This window comes from Gorilla gorilla, chromosome 11 (genome assembly GCF_029281585.2).
Source record: "Gorilla gorilla gorilla isolate KB3781 chromosome 11, NHGRI_mGorGor1-v2.1_pri, whole genome shotgun sequence".
Classification (NCBI taxonomy): Eukaryota; Metazoa; Chordata; class Mammalia; order Primates; family Hominidae; genus Gorilla; species Gorilla gorilla.
This window is the reverse complement of record NC_073235.2, coordinates 119,105,177-119,122,258: the sequence shown is the minus strand read 5'-3', so window position 1 is coordinate 119,122,258 and position 17,082 is coordinate 119,105,177. Positions and strand designations below refer to the sequence as shown.

The 17,082-nt window shown below is 41.5% G+C and overlaps 1 protein-coding gene across 13 annotated transcripts in view; it reads right to left on the bottom strand.

Annotated features, from left to right (window-relative positions):
• SMARCAL1 (SNF2 related chromatin remodeling annealing helicase 1) overlaps positions 1-17,082 on the bottom strand; it is a 76,805-nt gene that overhangs the window by 29,634 nt on the left and 30,089 nt on the right. For all 13 annotated transcript variants that reach the window (XM_004033180.2, XM_004033181.3, XM_019022003.3 and 10 more), the window contains 2 exons: positions 12,333-12,473; positions 2,375-2,593 (listed from right to left, as the gene is read on the bottom strand). In XM_004033180.2, the coding sequence (XP_004033228.2) occupies positions 2,375-2,593; positions 12,333-12,473 (360 nt within the window). The remainder of the gene's footprint in view (positions 1-2,374; positions 2,594-12,332; positions 12,474-17,082) is intronic.

The following is a 17,082-nucleotide window of genomic DNA, read 5'->3' as shown; positions in this document are numbered from 1 at the left end:
ACAAATCTGTTTTCTACTTGGATTTTCCATTATAAAAATTGATTTCTATTAAGACACAAAAAGGCATCAAGTTCTTAAGGAATTATTATCTGAAAGAATTTAGTGTCTGGCTTCAGCCATCACACTGATGGTAATCTGTACCAACTCAATTTCTATCTTTCAGGGATAAACATTTAACTTTCCTAAGACTCCAAGGAAGCAGACAGCAACTCTCAGGTGCTGGACTGAGAAGAGCTCCGGGCTCTTTCTCAGCTGGATTCTTGAAGAATGACACTGCAATTTAGGCTTCATTTTCATCATCTGCAAAATGGAGTTAACACTGTGGTGTTTACAAAGCAAAGAGGATAATCACCCAGTAAGCAGGATTCTGGGCAACTGGCACTATCCTTATGTACTTTTCCACAACCAAAAGGGAGTTGTGGCTCCATTTCTAAGCAAGAAAATATAAAAATATCCTCAAAAATACTGGATTTGTATAGCTACCTAAAGTTATAAAACACCCAACATTCCTAAATTCCATAGTACCTCCTAGTTAATTTCATAGCATCACCAACAAGCTCAGAAATCAAACTCTCAGGTGACATCTGAAATCATCTTTGAAAAGAGCCACTCCCTTTACTTGAAGAACTATACAAGTTGGCAGAAGTTTACAAAATGCTTTCAGATCTTGTTGCACTAAGCACAAAATTTCTACTGCTTTTCTTTTTTTCTTTTTGGCCATACTACACAATTCACAGTTGTGTTTCAACAAGTTAATGTGTTTTTCCTCATTAATTCAAATGCCCACTAATTGCTTTTTCAGGTGTCTACCTTGGCTGTTCTGAAACTGGTTCAGGAGGTGAACCAGGTATTGGTGAGGGTGTTCTCTGGGGAATCTCATGAAACACTAACAGACTTACTTCCATCTCACACACACAAGGAACAACTTTGCTGGCAAAAAAAATAACATTTTATAAATATTCAGCTCTTTGCATCTAAAAATATTGCATGTCTGAATTTTTCCATTAATATTATATTTGCTATGCCAGTTCACTGGTTTTCTTGTCTGGTAGAGTTCACCAGTAGATGAAAGTTATTAAGAAAAAGTTATAAGAAAAAACTTCAAATTGAGAAAAAATATTCTACTCATTGCATTTTTATCTCTAAAAATAAACAAAAGACCACCAAGATTGATTTTAGTGACAAAGCTTCCTGGTTTTACTCATGATTCCACTGAAATATAATCTGGGAACACTGGTCTATATGTCTACATCAATGTTGTTTAACTTTGAAAACTCCACAATAAAGAGATGATGCCTGCTCACTTACTCCAGACCATCCAGATTATTATATGTAATACAGCATAAATTCAATACAGCTTGGAAATTTGCCAGTGCATCCTCTATCCTGTCATTTCTTAAAAGTTATCAGTGAATCTTGCTCATCACATGGTAAAATAACATGAAAAACATGCATTCTGTCTCTTGTCATTCTTATTTATTTTGTAACCTCCCAGATGGCTGAGATCTATATCTAAATATCTTTATACAGGGTAATATCAAGCCCAGATAATGCTTCATGATGTTGAAAAATATCAATGACTGTTATTTTCTTAGTAATGGGAATTACAAGGTTTTATCTAAGAGGACAGAAACAGAGCTGGTGTAGATTATAGCACTTAGCACAGTATGACACTAAAGACAGAAATAAAATAAAAGTGTTTGAAAAGATAAAACCATCATAGTGAAAAGAGTCCTAAAATATAGGGGCAAGAGGCCTTGGTTCTAGCCTCAGCTCTGTGGTGGAGCAGCTAAGAGACCCTGGGCAAACTGCAATCTCTGTGAGCCTCAGTTTCCCTCTCTGTAAAAAGGGGGATGCCAACTTCCTGCCAACCATAAATGCCTGTAATAGGGATTTAAAAGGTTAGGAGGGTTTGAAAACTCTATTTTGTTATATGAATGTCGACTTGTTATTTTGACTAACACAAATGACACAGTATGGTTAAAGGATTAACATATGTATCAAACATGTTAGGACTAATTTTCTAACAACTGTTACTAGACTGATGCATTCTCAAAATATAGTAGACATAATTTCCACATTCTTTGAGGGATTCGGAATACTGATCACCACCCTGCTGTTGCCTGTGCTTATCTTTATGGCCATCCATCAACAGCGATCTATACAAGTATAAAACCACAACTTAATATGAGATTTTTCAAAACTGACTAGGTAGGCTGAGGAATGAAATGGACTTGCTGGTCTTGCCTAGGGAAGAGGGAAAAGGTTACAGAAAGGAAAGCTGAGAGAATGCCAGGTCATTTTCAAGGGCCTCTCATGGAAAGGAACACCTAGACACGTCTGCTTCCAAATCTGTCTCCAGCCCTGGACTCACAGTTTTGTCCTTGGTGGTCATTTCCTTGGCTGCAGCATCCAGGGCAGCTCTGGTCCTGGCATTGATCCGTCCTGGGGCAATCACCACTATCTTGCGCTGCTTGGCAGGCAGCTGGGAAAGGACGTCGGACTTGAGGCGCCGCAGCATGACTGCTTCCTCCAGCAGGAGCTTCAGCTCTCCCAGGTTGGAGGAACCTGAGTAGTCCCACCCCCAAGGCATCTGCAGAGAACAAGACAGCGACAGCCCTGTGAGGCTCCTTTCAGGCCCAGTCCAACAGGGACTTGGGATCCCGGGAGGTCCCTCTTCTCACAACCACCCCTGGCTTAGCTCAGAAAACTTCAAGTGACTTACAGGGACAAATAAACCCCCAATAAAACAAATGAGAAATGGAAAGGAAAAGAGAGAAAAAAGTCAGGAATGAGATGAATAAAAAACACCTATCATGGCATTCTATAATTTGGCAGTGAGCTTTCTTTTCCAGCAGCAAATGCCAGAAGTCAAGCAATTGGGTGTCCATTTTATTAAAAAACAAACAAAAAACTTGGCTTGTCAGACTATTCCTGTACACTAAATACTAAATCTTCTCTATGGCTTACCCTACAGAGTCCGTTGCACAATGTAATAAAATAATATCAGTAACATCTTTATTTGATGAGACTTACAGGGATTTTAAAAACTGTTGTTCCGCAGTATGGATTACACCAGCACAAACAAGTACAATATAATAAAAGTAACTGCAGTGTTGTAGATGGCAGCTGGGGCTGGCAGGAGGAGCCCACCACATAGGCTTCTGGCAGTCTGGCTAAGTGCCTAGGCAGTCCTTCATAAACATGGCTCCCTCGTTGAGTAGCTCATGGGAGGCAGTGATCTCAAATGTTCATTCCCCATCACACAGCTAGAGAAGCCGTTACCAGCCAGACGCAGTGGCTCACGCCTGTAATCCCAGCACTTTGGGAGGCGGAGGCAGGAGGATCACTTGAGGTCAGGAGTTAGAGACCAGCCTGGCCAGCATGGCAAAACCCTATCTCTACTAAACATACAAAAATTAGCCGGCGTGGTAGCATGCACCTGTAATCCCAGCTACTAGGGAGGCTGAGGCAGGACAATTGCTTGAACCTGGGAGGCAGAGGTTGCAGTGAGCCGAGATGGTGTCACTGCACTCCAACCGGGGCAACAGAGCAAGACTCTGTCTCAAAAAAAAAAAAAAAAAAAAGAAGCCATTACCATTAAAAACCCTATCCCTCACCAACAATCTTACTGGAAATGGAACTGATTTCTACAGTCTAGTAGAAAATCAGGGAGCCAGTGTGCCTGCTACTTTGTCTTTTAAGGAGCTCATCTCCCCTCCTGGCTGATGAGCTAGCTACCTGAGGGTAGGGGCTAGGTTTTCCCATTATAGAGGGCTAGAGAGCCTAGCATAATAGTGGAGACAGAATAGGTGTCTCATAAACCTTTGCTAAATTGAGAGAAGGAAGAGATGGTCAAAGGTGGAGGAATAAAATGTTGTAAAGCTGTTTCTTCTTTTTAAAAAATACTCTGAAATCAACTGGAAGTTCTCAGCATATGCCTTCAGATAATTAGTGGTTTGCAAATGAGCTCAGCATGAGGTTCTCTTTTCAGTGGTTTCTTAATGCATGAAGCTGGCAAAAAAAAAAAAAGAAAAAGAAAAAAAAAAGGCAGCCCTGGCTTATGGTTTGTATTAAATAAAAACCATGCTGAGAACAAGTGGATATCATAATTAATTTGGATATTGCTATGGCTTAAATGTGTCCCCCAAATTTCACATGTTAGAAAAGTAATCCCCAAATTCATTATGTTGATTGAAGGTGGGGCCTTTGGGAGGTAGATAAGGTCATCATGGTGGGTCCCCCATGTTGGGACTGGTAGCTTTATAAGAAAAGGACCAGAGACCTGAGCTGACTCATATGCTCTTGCCCTCTTCTCCATATGATGCCTTCTGCCATGTTATGAAGCAGCAAGAAGGCCCTCACTAGATGCCAGTGCCATGCTCTTGAACTTCCCAGTCTCCAGAACCATGAGCTAAATAAACCTCTATTCTTTGTAAGTTACTTAGTCTGTGGTATTTAGTTACAGCAACAGAAAACAGACTAAGACAGATAGCATGCTCCTAGGTTCTAATATTGTTAGCTCTTAATCTTGTAGGTTAAAACTTAGTAATACCAAAATACCAAGTAATTTGTTACCTTTTTTTTTTTTTTTTGAGACAGCGTCTTACTCTGTTGCCCAGGCTGGAGTGCAGTGGCATGATCTTGGCTCACTACAACCTCTGCCTCCTGGGTTGAAGCGATTCTCGTGCCTCAGCCTGCAGAGTAGCTGGGACTACATGTGTGTACCGCTGCATGCGGCAAAAATTTTAAACCTGACCTTGGGATAGTCACAATCCAACAAGCTTTAATTGAAAAATTACCACATATCAGGCACTTGGTTAGGTGGAAAGAAAGATGTGAAGATGAGGAAGGCATTCTTTGTTGTATTGGGGAGGTGTATCAAGAAGGCAGGAAAAGGAGAATTCAAAGATAATGCCTTAGTTTCTGGCAGGAGAAACTACTGAGATGCTGGCCTAAGATGGGGAACATAGGAAGGGACAGTTTGGGGAGGAAAGGCAATGAATTTTATCTTTAGCCCCTTTCATCACTAGCTGAACATTATTATGCCATGGGCCCATATAGTCAAGAAAGAGAAGATCCTTTTTAGAAAGTGGACTGTTTGCGAATAGGACAGAAATCCAAATCATACATGAAGAGTTTTGAGGGACCATGAAAACTATATAGCATCAATCTAATCTGGATTGATCTACAGGGAAAATGAACTAAATATATAATTAAAGAAGTATACGGCTTTTAAATACATTTAATAATTGGGAAATGTCCTGCCTCAATAACCAGCTAAAAATGGTTTGCAATTAACTATGCTAAGCACTACAATTTCCATTATAAGTACTTTGTTTGAATGTAAGTAGATATTTTTAAAGTACTTGAAAACTTTTTTTTTTCTTCTTTTAAAAATTTAAAAAATAGGGGAGAGCCAAGATGGCCGAATAGGAACAGCTCCGGTCTACAGCTCCCAGCGTGAGCGACGCAGAAGACGGGTGATTTCTGCATTTCCATCTGAGGTACTGGGTTCATCTCACTAGGGAGTGCCAGACAGTGGGCGCAGGCCAGTGGGTGCAGCGCACCGTGCGCGAGCCAAAGCAGGGCGAGGCATTGCCTCACCTGGGAAGCGCAAGGGGTCAGGGAGTTCCCTTTCTGAGTCAAAGAAAGGGGTGACGGACGCACCTGGAAAATCGGGTCACTCCCACCCGATTATTGCGCTTTTCAGACCGGCTTAAAAAACGGCGCACCACGAGACTATATCCCACACCTGACTCGGAGGGTCCTACGCCCACGGAGTCTCGCTGATTGCTAGCACAGCAGTCTGAGATCAAACTGCAAGGCGGCAGCGAGGCTGGGGGAGGGGCGCCCGCCATTGCCCAGGCTTGATTAGGTAAACAAAGCAGCCGGGAAGCTCGAACTGGGTGGAGCCCACCACAGCTCAAGGAGGCCTGCCTGCCTCTATAGGCTCCACCTCTGGGGGCAGGGCACAGACAAACAAAAAGACAGCAGTAACCTCTGCAGACTTAAATGTCCCTGTCTGACAGCTTTGAAGAGAGCAGTGGTTCTCCCAGCACGCAGCTGGAGATCTGAGAACGGGCAGACTGCCTCCTCAAGTGGGTCCCTGACCCCTGACCCCCGAGCAGCCTAACTGGGAGGCACCCCCCAGCAGGGGCACACTGACACCTCACACGGCAGGGTATTCCAACAGACCTGCAGCTGAGGGTCCTGTCTGTTAGAAGGAAAACTAACAAACAGAAAGGACATCCACACTGAAAACCCATCTGTACATCACCATCATCAAAGACCAAAAGTAGATAAAACCACAAAGATGGGGAAAAAACAGAACAGAAAAACTGGAAACTCTAAAACGCAGAGCACCTCTCCTCCTCCAAAGGAACGCAGTCCCTCACCAGCAACGGAACAAAGCTGGATGGAGAATGAGTTTGACGAGCTGAGAGAAGAAGGCTTCAGACGATCAAATTACTCTGAGCTACGGGAGGACATTCAAACCAAAGGCAAAGAAGTTGAAAACTTTGAAAAAAATTTAGAAGAATGTATAACTAGAATAACCAATACAGAGAAGTGCTTAAAGGAGCTGATGGAGCTGAAAACCAAGGCTCGAGAACTACGTGAAGAATGCAGAAGCCTCAGGAGCCGATGCGATCAACTGGAAGAAAGGGTATCAGCAATGGAAGATGAAATGAATGAAACGAAGCGAGAAGGGAAGTCTAGAGAAAAAAGAATAAAAAGAAATGAGCAAAGCCTCCAAGAAATATGGGACTATGTGAAAAGACCAAATCTACGTCTGATTGGTGTACCTGAAAGTGATGCGGAGAATGGAACCAAGTTGGAAAACACTCTGCAGGATATTATCCAGGAGAACTTCCCCAATCTAGCAAGGCAGGCCAACATTCAGATTCAGGAAATACAGAGAACGCCACAAAGATACTCCTCGAGAAGAGCAACTCCAAGACACATAATTGTCAGATTCACCAAAGTTGAAATGAAGGAAAAAATGTTAAGGGCAGCCAGAGAGAAAGGTCGGGTTACCCTCAAAGGGAAGCCCATCAGACTAACAGCGGATTTCTCGGCAGAAACCCTACAAGCCAGAAGAGAGTGGGGGCCAATATTCAACATTCTTAAAGACAAGAATTTTCAACCCAGAATTTCATATCCAGCCAAACTAAGCTTCATAAGTGAAGGAGGAATAAAATACTTTACAGACAAGCAAATGCTGAGAGATTTTGTCACCACCAGGCCTGCCCTAAAAGAGCTCCTGAAGGAAGCGCTAAACATGGAAAGGAACAACCGGTACCAGCCGCTGCAAAATCATGCCGAAATGTAAAGACCATGGAGACTAGGAAGAAACTGCATCAACTAATGAGCAAAATCACCAGCTAACATCATAATGACAGGATCAAATTCACACATAACAATATTAACTTTAAATGTAAATGGACTAAATTCTCCAATTAAAAGACACAGACTGGCAAGTTGGATAAAGAGTCAAGACCCATCAGTATGCTGTATTCAGGAAACCCATCTCACGTGCAGAGACACACATAGGCTCAAAATAAAAGGATGGAGGAAGATCTACCAAGCAAATGGAAAACAAAAAAAGGCAGGGGTTGCAATCCTAGTCTCTGACAAAACAGACTTTAAACCAACAAAGATCAAAAGAGACAAAGAAGGCCATTACATAATGGTAAAGGGATCAATTCAACAAGAGGAGCTAACTATCCTAAATATATATGCACCCAATACAGGAGCACCCAGATTCATAAAGCAAGTCCTGAGTAACCTACAAAGAGACTTAGACTCCCACACATTAATAATGGGAGACTTTAACACCCCACTGTCAACATTAGACAGATCAACGAGACAGAAAGTCAACAAGGATACCCAGGAATTGAACTCAGCTCTGCACCAAGTGGACCTAATAGACATCTACAGAACTCTCCACCCCAAATCAACAGAATATACATTTTTTTCAGCACCACACCACACCTATTCCAAAATTGACCACATAGTTGGAAGTAAAGCTCTCCTCAGCAAATGTAAAAGAACAGAAATTATAACAAACTATCTCTCAGACCACAGTGCAATCAAACTAGAACTCAGGATTAAAAATCTCACTCAAAGCCGCTCAACTACATGGAAACTGAACAACCTGCTCCTGAATGACTACTGGGTACATAACGAAATGAAGGCAGAAATAAAGATGTTCTTTGAAACCAACGAGAACAAAGACACAACATACCAGAATCTCTGGGATGCATTCAAAGCAGTGTGTAGAGGGAAATTTATAGCACTAAATGCCCACAAGAGAAAGCAGGAAAGATCCAAAATTGACACCCTAACATCACAATTAAAAGAACTAGAAAAGCAAGAGCAAACACATTCAAAAGCTAGCAGAAGGCAAGAAATAACTAAAATCAGAGCAGAACTGAAGGAAATAGAGACACAAAAAACCCTTCAAAAAATCAATGAATCCAGGAGCTGGTTTTTTGAAAGGATCAACAAAATTGATAGACCGCTAGCAAGACTAATAAAGAAAAAAAGAGAGAAGAATCAAATAGACACAATAAAAAATGATAATGGGGATATCACCACCGATCCCACAGAAATACAAACTACCATCAGAGAATACTACAAACACCTCTACGCAAATAAACTAGAAAATCTAGAAGAAATGGATACATTCCTTGACACATACACTCTCCCAAGACTAAACCAGGAAGAAGTTGAATCTCTGAATAGACCAATAACAGGAGCTGAAATTGTGGCAATAATCAATAGTTTACCAACCAAAAAGAGTCCAGGACCAGATGGATTCACAGCCGAATTCTACCAGAGGTACAAGGAGGAACTGGTACCATTCCTTCTGAAACTATTCCAATCAATAGAAAAAGAGGGAATCCTCCCTAACTCATTTTATGAGGCCAGCATCATTCTGATACCAAAGCCGGGCAGAGACACAACCAAAAAAGAGAATTTTAGACCAATATCCTTGATGAACATTGATGCAAAAATCCTCAATAAAATACTGGCAAACCGAATCCAGCAGCACATCAAAAAGCTTATCCACCATGATCAAGTGGGCTTCATCCCCGGGATGCAAGGCTGGTTCAATATACGCAAATCAATAAATGTAATCCAGCATATAAACAGAGCCAAAGACAAAAACCACATGATTATCTCAATAGATGCAGAAAAAGCCTTTGACAAAATTCAACAACCCTTCATGCTAAAAACTCTCAATAAATTAGGTATTGATGGGACGTATTTCAAAATAATAAGAGCTATCTATGACAAACCCACAGCCAATATCATACTGAATGGGCAAAAACTGGAAGCATTCCCTTTGAAAACTGGCACAAGACAGGGATGCCCTCTCTCACCGCTCCTATTCAACATAGTGTTGGAAGTTCTGGCCAGGGCAATCAGGCAGGAGAAGGAAATAAAGGGTATTCAATTAGGAAAAGAGGAAGTCAAATTGTCCCTGTTTGCAGACGACATGATTGTTTATCTAGAAAACCCCATTGTCTCAGCCCAAAATCTCCTTAAGCTGATAAGCAACTTCAGCAAAGTCTCAGGATACAAAATCAATGTACAAAAATCACAAGCATTCTTATACACCAACAACAGACAAACAGAGAGCCAAATCATGAGTGAACTCCCATTCACAATTGCTTCAAAGAGAATAAAATACCTAGGAATCCAACTTACAAGGGATGTGAAGGACCTCTTCAAGGAGAACTACAAACCACTGCTCAAGGAAATAAAAGAGGATACAAACAAATGGAAGAACATTCCATGCTCATGGGTAGGAAGAATCAATATCGTGAAAATGGCCATACTGCCCAAGGTAATTTACAGATTCAATGCCATCCCCATCAAGCTACCAATGACTTTCTTCACAGAATTGGAAAAAACTACTTTAAAGTTCATATGGAACCAAAAAAGAGCCCGCATTGCCAAGTCAATCCTAAGCCAAAAGAACAAAGCTGGAGGCATCACACTACCTGACTTCAAACTATACTACAAGGCTACAGTAACAAAAACAGCATGGTACTGGTACCAAAACAGAGATATAGATCAATGGAACAGAACAGAGCCCTCAGAAATAACGCCGCATACCTACAACTATCTGATCTTTGACAAACCTGAGAAAAACAAACAATGGGGAAAGGATTCCCTATTTAATAAATGGTGCTGGGAAAACTGGCTAGCCATATGTAGAAAGCTGAAACTGGATCCCTTCCTTACACCTTATACAAAAATCAATTCAAGATGGATTAAAGATTTAAACGTTAGACCTAAAACCATAAAAACCCTAGAAGAAAACCTAGGCATTACCATTCAGGACATAGGCGTGGGCAAGGACTTCATGTCCAAAACACCAAAAGCAATGGCAACAAAAGCCAAAATTGACAAATGGGATCTAATTAAACTAAAGAGCTTCTGCACAGCAAAAGAAACTACCATCAGAGTGAACAGGCAACCTACAACATGGGAGAAAATTTTCGCAACCTACTCATCTGACAAAGGGCTAATATCCAGAATCTACAATGAACTCAAACAAATTTACAAGAAAAAAACAAACAACCCCATCAAAAAGTGGGCGAAGGACATGAACAGACACTTCTCAAAAGAAGACATTTATGCAGCCAAAAAACACATGAAAAAATGCTCATCATCACTGGCCATCAGAGAAATGCAAATCAAAACCACTATGAGATATCATCTCACACCAGTTAGAATGGCAATCATTAAAAAGTCAGGAAACAACAGGTGCTGGAGAGGATGTGGAGAAATAGGAACACTTTTACACTGTTGGTGGGACTGTAAACTAGTTCAACCATTGTGGAAGTCAGTGTGGCGATTCCTCAGGGATCTAGAACTAGAAATACCATTTGACCCAGCCATCCCATTACTGGGTATATACCCAAAGGACTATAAATCATGCTGCTATAAAGACACATGCACACGTATGTTTATTGCGGCATTATTCACAATAGCAAAGACTTGGAACCAACCCAAATGTCCAACAATGATAGACTGGATTAAGAAAATGTGGCACATATACACCATGGAATACTATGCAGCCATAAAAAATGATGAGTTCATGTCCTTTGTAGGGACATGGATGAAATTGGAAACCATCATTCTCAGTAAACTATCGCAAGAACAAAAAACCAAACACCGCATATTCTCACTCATAGGTGGGAATTGAACAATGAGATCACATGGACACAGGAAGGGGAATATCACACTCTGGGGACTGTTGTGGGGTGGGGGGAGGGGGGAGGGATAGCATTGGGAGATATACCACCAGCATGGCACATGTATACATATGTAACTAACCTGCACAATGTGCACATGTACCCTAAAACTTAAAGTATAATAAAAAAAAAATAAATAAAAAAAAAAAAAAAAAAAAAAAAAAAAAAATTTAAAAAATAAGGCAGACACTCTTATTTATATCATGTACTTGCACAGCAAGGCTTTTCCCTCATAGATGGCTTGTACCCTCATAGATGGCTTGTAGGGTAAGTTGCAGCTATTTCTCCAAAGTGGCAGTACCTTTGTGACTTGATCAAAAACAAGAATCCCTAACGTCTGAATTTATGTGGTTTTAAAAACAAGGGTTCCATGGCAATGCATTGGTGTTTACAGGGCTTCCCTGCCATTTTGGGAGAGCATTTCTGGAGTGCCAACTGTAGGTCCTGAGGTGCCTGCGCCATTGGCACTGCACTCACAGAGCTCACCCAAGGCAGTTTGAGATCAGGCTCCTCAATCTACCTTTATCTTTTTTTTTTCTTTTTTTTTTGCACAGGGAGGAATTTCCCACCTTTACTTCATATTCCTCCCATGCCAGGAGGAAGCCCTTACCCCCTCACCTACTTCTTCCCTCTGCCTGGGGCCTCAGCCTCACTCCTAGCTCACCTCAGTGCCAGCATCTTCTCTAGAGCCAGCACTTGACATGGACTTTCCTTTTATAGCTCCAGCACTGTGCCTCATGCAGAGCTGTGACCCTGGGCAAGAGGGCAGCCAGCTCTCAGAGCTCCACATACCTACACATCAGCCACTAGTCCCTTTACTGGAAAACGATGACTTCGGATAACCATAACCATTAAAACTAGATTTAAAGGGTAAGATGACCATTTTCATCTTACCCCTGAGGTCATTCCAAGGCCATAGTAAGAAACAGAAAGACTAAAATCCATTCCCCTGGCCAGTGCTCTTCTGACCATATCATGGCCAGAGAGAAGGAAGAGAAAGATAAGTGTCAAAATCAGGGTGAGAAATGGGTGGGCTGGGAGGGAAGAGATAATACACACCCGTTTGGCATCACAGTAGCGAAGTCCAAAGGCATGAAACTGGGGGAAGAAAGTTGGCTTGACTGCGATGATCTGCGTGTAGAGCTCTGCGGGCCGGGACATGGCTGGTGTGCCCGACAACAGGATCACCCTCTTGGCAACCTAAAAGACAAACAGCCAAAGGTGCTCTGAACACAGGGAGGAGCACACAGGAAATGTTCAAAATGCCCCAGTGAGGGAGGAGCTGGATGCCCCCAGAAAAAGACTGCGTGCGTGTCGCGAGAACCTAATGGCATTGCCAATGCAAGCAGTTAGATGGCATCTCCTTTTCTTTAAATCCTCCCTGCCTGCCCTCTGCTGAGCTTTATCCTAGTACTTAACATATTACACTGAATTATAACTTTTCTGTCTCCCTTGTTAGACTGCAAGCCTCTTGAGATCAAGGACTGGGCTGTATTCACCTTTATTTTCTGTAGCATATGCCTGACACCAAGTAACCAATAAATGTTCACCGTATGCTGCAAAAAATTCACAAGGAAGCTAATTAGTATCCTGGAGAACACAGAGTAAACTCAAAGAATCCAGCATTGGACAGGAAGTGGGAGAAGACAGTGGCAGGTCTGAACTTCCTCCAGAGTGGATCTGTGACATGCAAGTTGAACTCAGATAATGACAATTACAATCAGCCCTCTCCCATTCCCAAGAGGAAGTGTCAGGGGCTGCCAATGTATATGTCTCCATGTGACTTTCTTTAAAGGAAAATAAGGCCTTTACTAACTCAGCTTCACAATGCTTCAAGCCTACAGATCCTGACTCAGGCTCATTTTACAGTTATTAACAATAAGAACCTTAATAGTTGATACCTGGTTCCATTTTCCCTAAACTCAGCCCAGATCTGCAGCAGCCTGCTTAGCATGGGTAAGATGGGAAAAAATAGTTGGTCAACAGCAATGACAGATTCCAAGTTCCTCACTACCCAGACACCAACCTGACCCATGGGCATCAGACCCAAAGATCCCACCTCCTATTATTAAGATGGGAAAGAGGGTGAGAAAAAAAAAAAAAAAAGGAGACACTTCCTACTGTATTAGAACACAGAACCACTACAAATTACTGGAGGTAAAATTCACTTCAGCTCTGGGAACGGACCCTACCATGGAGCTCAGTTGTCTAGAAACAGCTTGTTAACCACTGTAACCTTGAGTTAATGACAGTAATACAAGGCAATTGCATGTAATAAATCACCTAGGAGAATAAATTAGGTTTACAGATGGATACACTGCCTCATAAAAATAAATAAATAAAGGTGCAACAGTGAAAAGAAAAATCATTCTTTATAAATATACAATATACACAATTATCAAAACACATTTGTGCCCTCACAGCAATCGCCAATATCTAATTCCATTATGACGGGAGAGCTATGAATGTCTCCAGCTATAATTTTCCACAGTTCAATTACCTAGGCCTTCTAATTTCCTGCACAGTTTAATGTAGACTCATTAAAATAACAATGAGCTGACGTTGGTAGCATCTCTTGCCTTGGCTTTAAGATCATTTCAATGAAAAAGGGAAAATGAAAAGTTTTATCAAAAAGAGAAAATCTCCCCATCACCCCAAACCTATTCTTCATGTCACTGTGCTGGCCTGGGGATGGAGCCAGGGCAAAAACAGTTCATGAATCAGATGATGGAAATTAACTCCAGGGTCTTCTGTCAGATACTTATAGGATGTAGTTAGTATTGAATCGCTTCTCCCATACACTCCCCAGACTAGAGAGTGATGGGAGCATTGCCAATGGGTGTTTGTGGGCATCAAAAAGGCAGAGGCAGCATTACAAAAAAAAGAAAAAGACCAGCTTTGAAAAGAAACCAGAATGGCATCTCGTCTGTAATGGGGTGATTTGGCCTGCTCCCAGCTCAGCCCCAACATGTGTGTATGTCATCACTATCACCCACAAGGGCTTTTAACACATGCCCAGCTGCAAAGGTGTCATATGTCACCCTCCACTTCTGAAAACTTCCAAATCTAGGAAAACATAAATCTATAAAACTACATAAATCAACACCAAATTGAACAGTTTACAGTGAACTCCCCCACCTAAGGGAGAAAAGCAACACCCAAGAAATCGATGATAGAACAATGTAAAAAAATACTTTCTGTGTGGTGTTAGAATGATAACATGATTCACATGTGCAGACACTGTTGGGATCAGATGACCCTCAAAGATAGGCTTAGTTTCTTCGTGGGTTGGGGGTGGGAAAACCCTGCAGAATAGGTTGAGTTCGTGTATACATAATTCGCCACACAGAATTCAATGTCGTAATTGAAAGTGGATAATCTATACATAGTTTTAAAATTAAGAGTTGACCGGGCATGATGGCTCATGCCTGTAATCTCAGCACTTTGGGAGGCTGAGGCAGGCGGATCACCTGAGGTCAGGAGTTCGAGACCAGCCGGGCCAACATGGTGAAACCCTGCCTCTACTAAAAATACAAAATTAGCCGGGTGCAGTGCTGCACACCTGTAATCCCACTACTCAGGAGGCTGACACAGGAGAATCGCTTGAACAGGGGAGGCAGAGGTTGCAGTGAGCTGAGATCATGCCATTGCACTCCAGCCTGGGTGACAAGAGTGAAACTCTGTCTCAAAAAAATAAAATTAAATAAAAAATAAAATTAAGAGCCAAGAGAATGTTCTACTGTAGAAAAAAGAGCTGAAGTCTTAAGTTTATATAAGAAGCAGTCCAGAAATTCTTCATCACTTTATGTTATCTCTTTTTTTTTCCAACTGAGCCAGTAACTTGCTTTACTGAATTATTCTGATGGGCTGTAACATATTTTGCCAAAACCCCAGACTAGGAAAAAAAATCATGTTCTCCAAAGCTCAGTCCAGTCTTATACCCAGAATTATTCCTAATGGTACTCTAAATAAATTTACACAATACCATATATTCAATTTAGAAATAAGACATGAAGAAGGCAGGTAATATCAAAGAGAAGGTCAAGTCCACACCGCTGGAAAGTCTCCATACTCAGTAACCCTGATGTGGCAGGGACATTGAAGCTGTGTTTCAATTAGTTCAGAGGTCATGATACAATCTTCAGAAATAAGGATAGTGGCAAGCATAGCTTGAGGACAAGTGACCAAAAGTACACAGATCAAGAATAAATGTGGGATCACAGTCACTATACAAGGAGCTACAAAAGAGACACCTGTAGTTAAATCGAAAGCCTAAGGGCAAAAAGAAAAGCTCGACATTCAGAAGAAAGCCAGTGCTTGGAGTCGGGGAGGGAGACCACGGGTGTATTCTTTACTCTGCTCCTGAGTGGTGTCCCCCAAAACAAACCAGGCCAAACCAAGAAAGCAGCGTAATTATGGCCACTGCTGACCAGAGGCTGCCCTAAGTATTGGCAGAAGGCCACCTACCACTCAGTGATACTTTATACATGGCCTCTGAATCTCTGGTTAGGTCAGCTTATTTCATATAAATGGTTCCCTCTAGGTTCTAGCCTATGTTCCAAAAAAAACAAAGTTCCAGTCACAAATCTGAATAGTACTAACCTTAACTAAACTGATTTGCTATGATAACCATAATGCCTTCAAGCTAAGTGAGTATTGCTGCTGTAACATAAATGAAATTATCATGCCACATATAAGGCAGTTCTTGGGTAAGAACAGACAGAATGAAGACAGTGACTGCATGTATATTGGTCCAAAAATACCAAAATATTATAATGAGAATACATCAAATGGTATAATTATAGCTGATTAAAGCTATGCCATTCCAAGCTTTTTTTTTTTTTTTTTTTTTTTTTTGAGACAGAGTGTCACTCTGTCACCCAGGTTGGAGTGCAGTGACATGATCTCGGCTCACTGCAACCTCCACCTCCCAGGTTCAAGTGACCCTCCTCCCTCAGTCTCCCATATAGCTGGGATTATAGGCGCACGCCACCATTCCCAGTTAATTTTGAAGAGGTGGGTTTCACCATGTTGGCCAGCCAGTCTCCAACTCTTGACCTCAAGTGATCTGCCCACCTCAGCTTCCCAAAGTGGTGGGATTACAGACATGAGCCACTGCGCCCGGCCTAAGGTAGATTTTTTTACTCTGGAAAAGACAATCCATTTTACTATAGGTTTCAAACTCTAATAATTTCCTTTTTAAGTCTGATTATGTAACGAAAGTGAGGAAATAAATGAGAATGGCTGGACCCCAGGGGACTTCTATAGCCTCATCACACTAGGGAAGAAAACAGAATCTGCCAGCTGACACTGCTCTCCCCTCTGGCCTGATAGGCAAAAAGCCATCTCAGACACACAGGGATTGCATTTTCTACTCCCCACTTCTCTAACATATGAAAAAATGGTCATTGCAGTGTTGCATGTAATAGCTGCAATTTGGTTACAAATCCATCAAAACAGAACAGATAATACATATTATGATAAATTTATCCAATAGAATGCTATTTGCAAGAATGCGGTAGAAGTCATTTGGAACAATATGGAATGATTTTCAAGATACATTATTAAGGGGATAAAGGCAAGTGTAAAACAATGGTTGTAAAACACTCTAAGGAGGCAGAAAGGAAACACACACACTCGTACTTCCATAGGTGCAGGCTATTTTATGGAAGTAAACCTGAAAACTGGTAACTATAGCTGCCTTTGAGGAAAGAGACTGGGGACTAGGGAACCTAGAGGGGTTGAAAGACTTATTTTTCACTGTCCATCCTTTTGTATTGATTGAATATATATATATATATATATATAT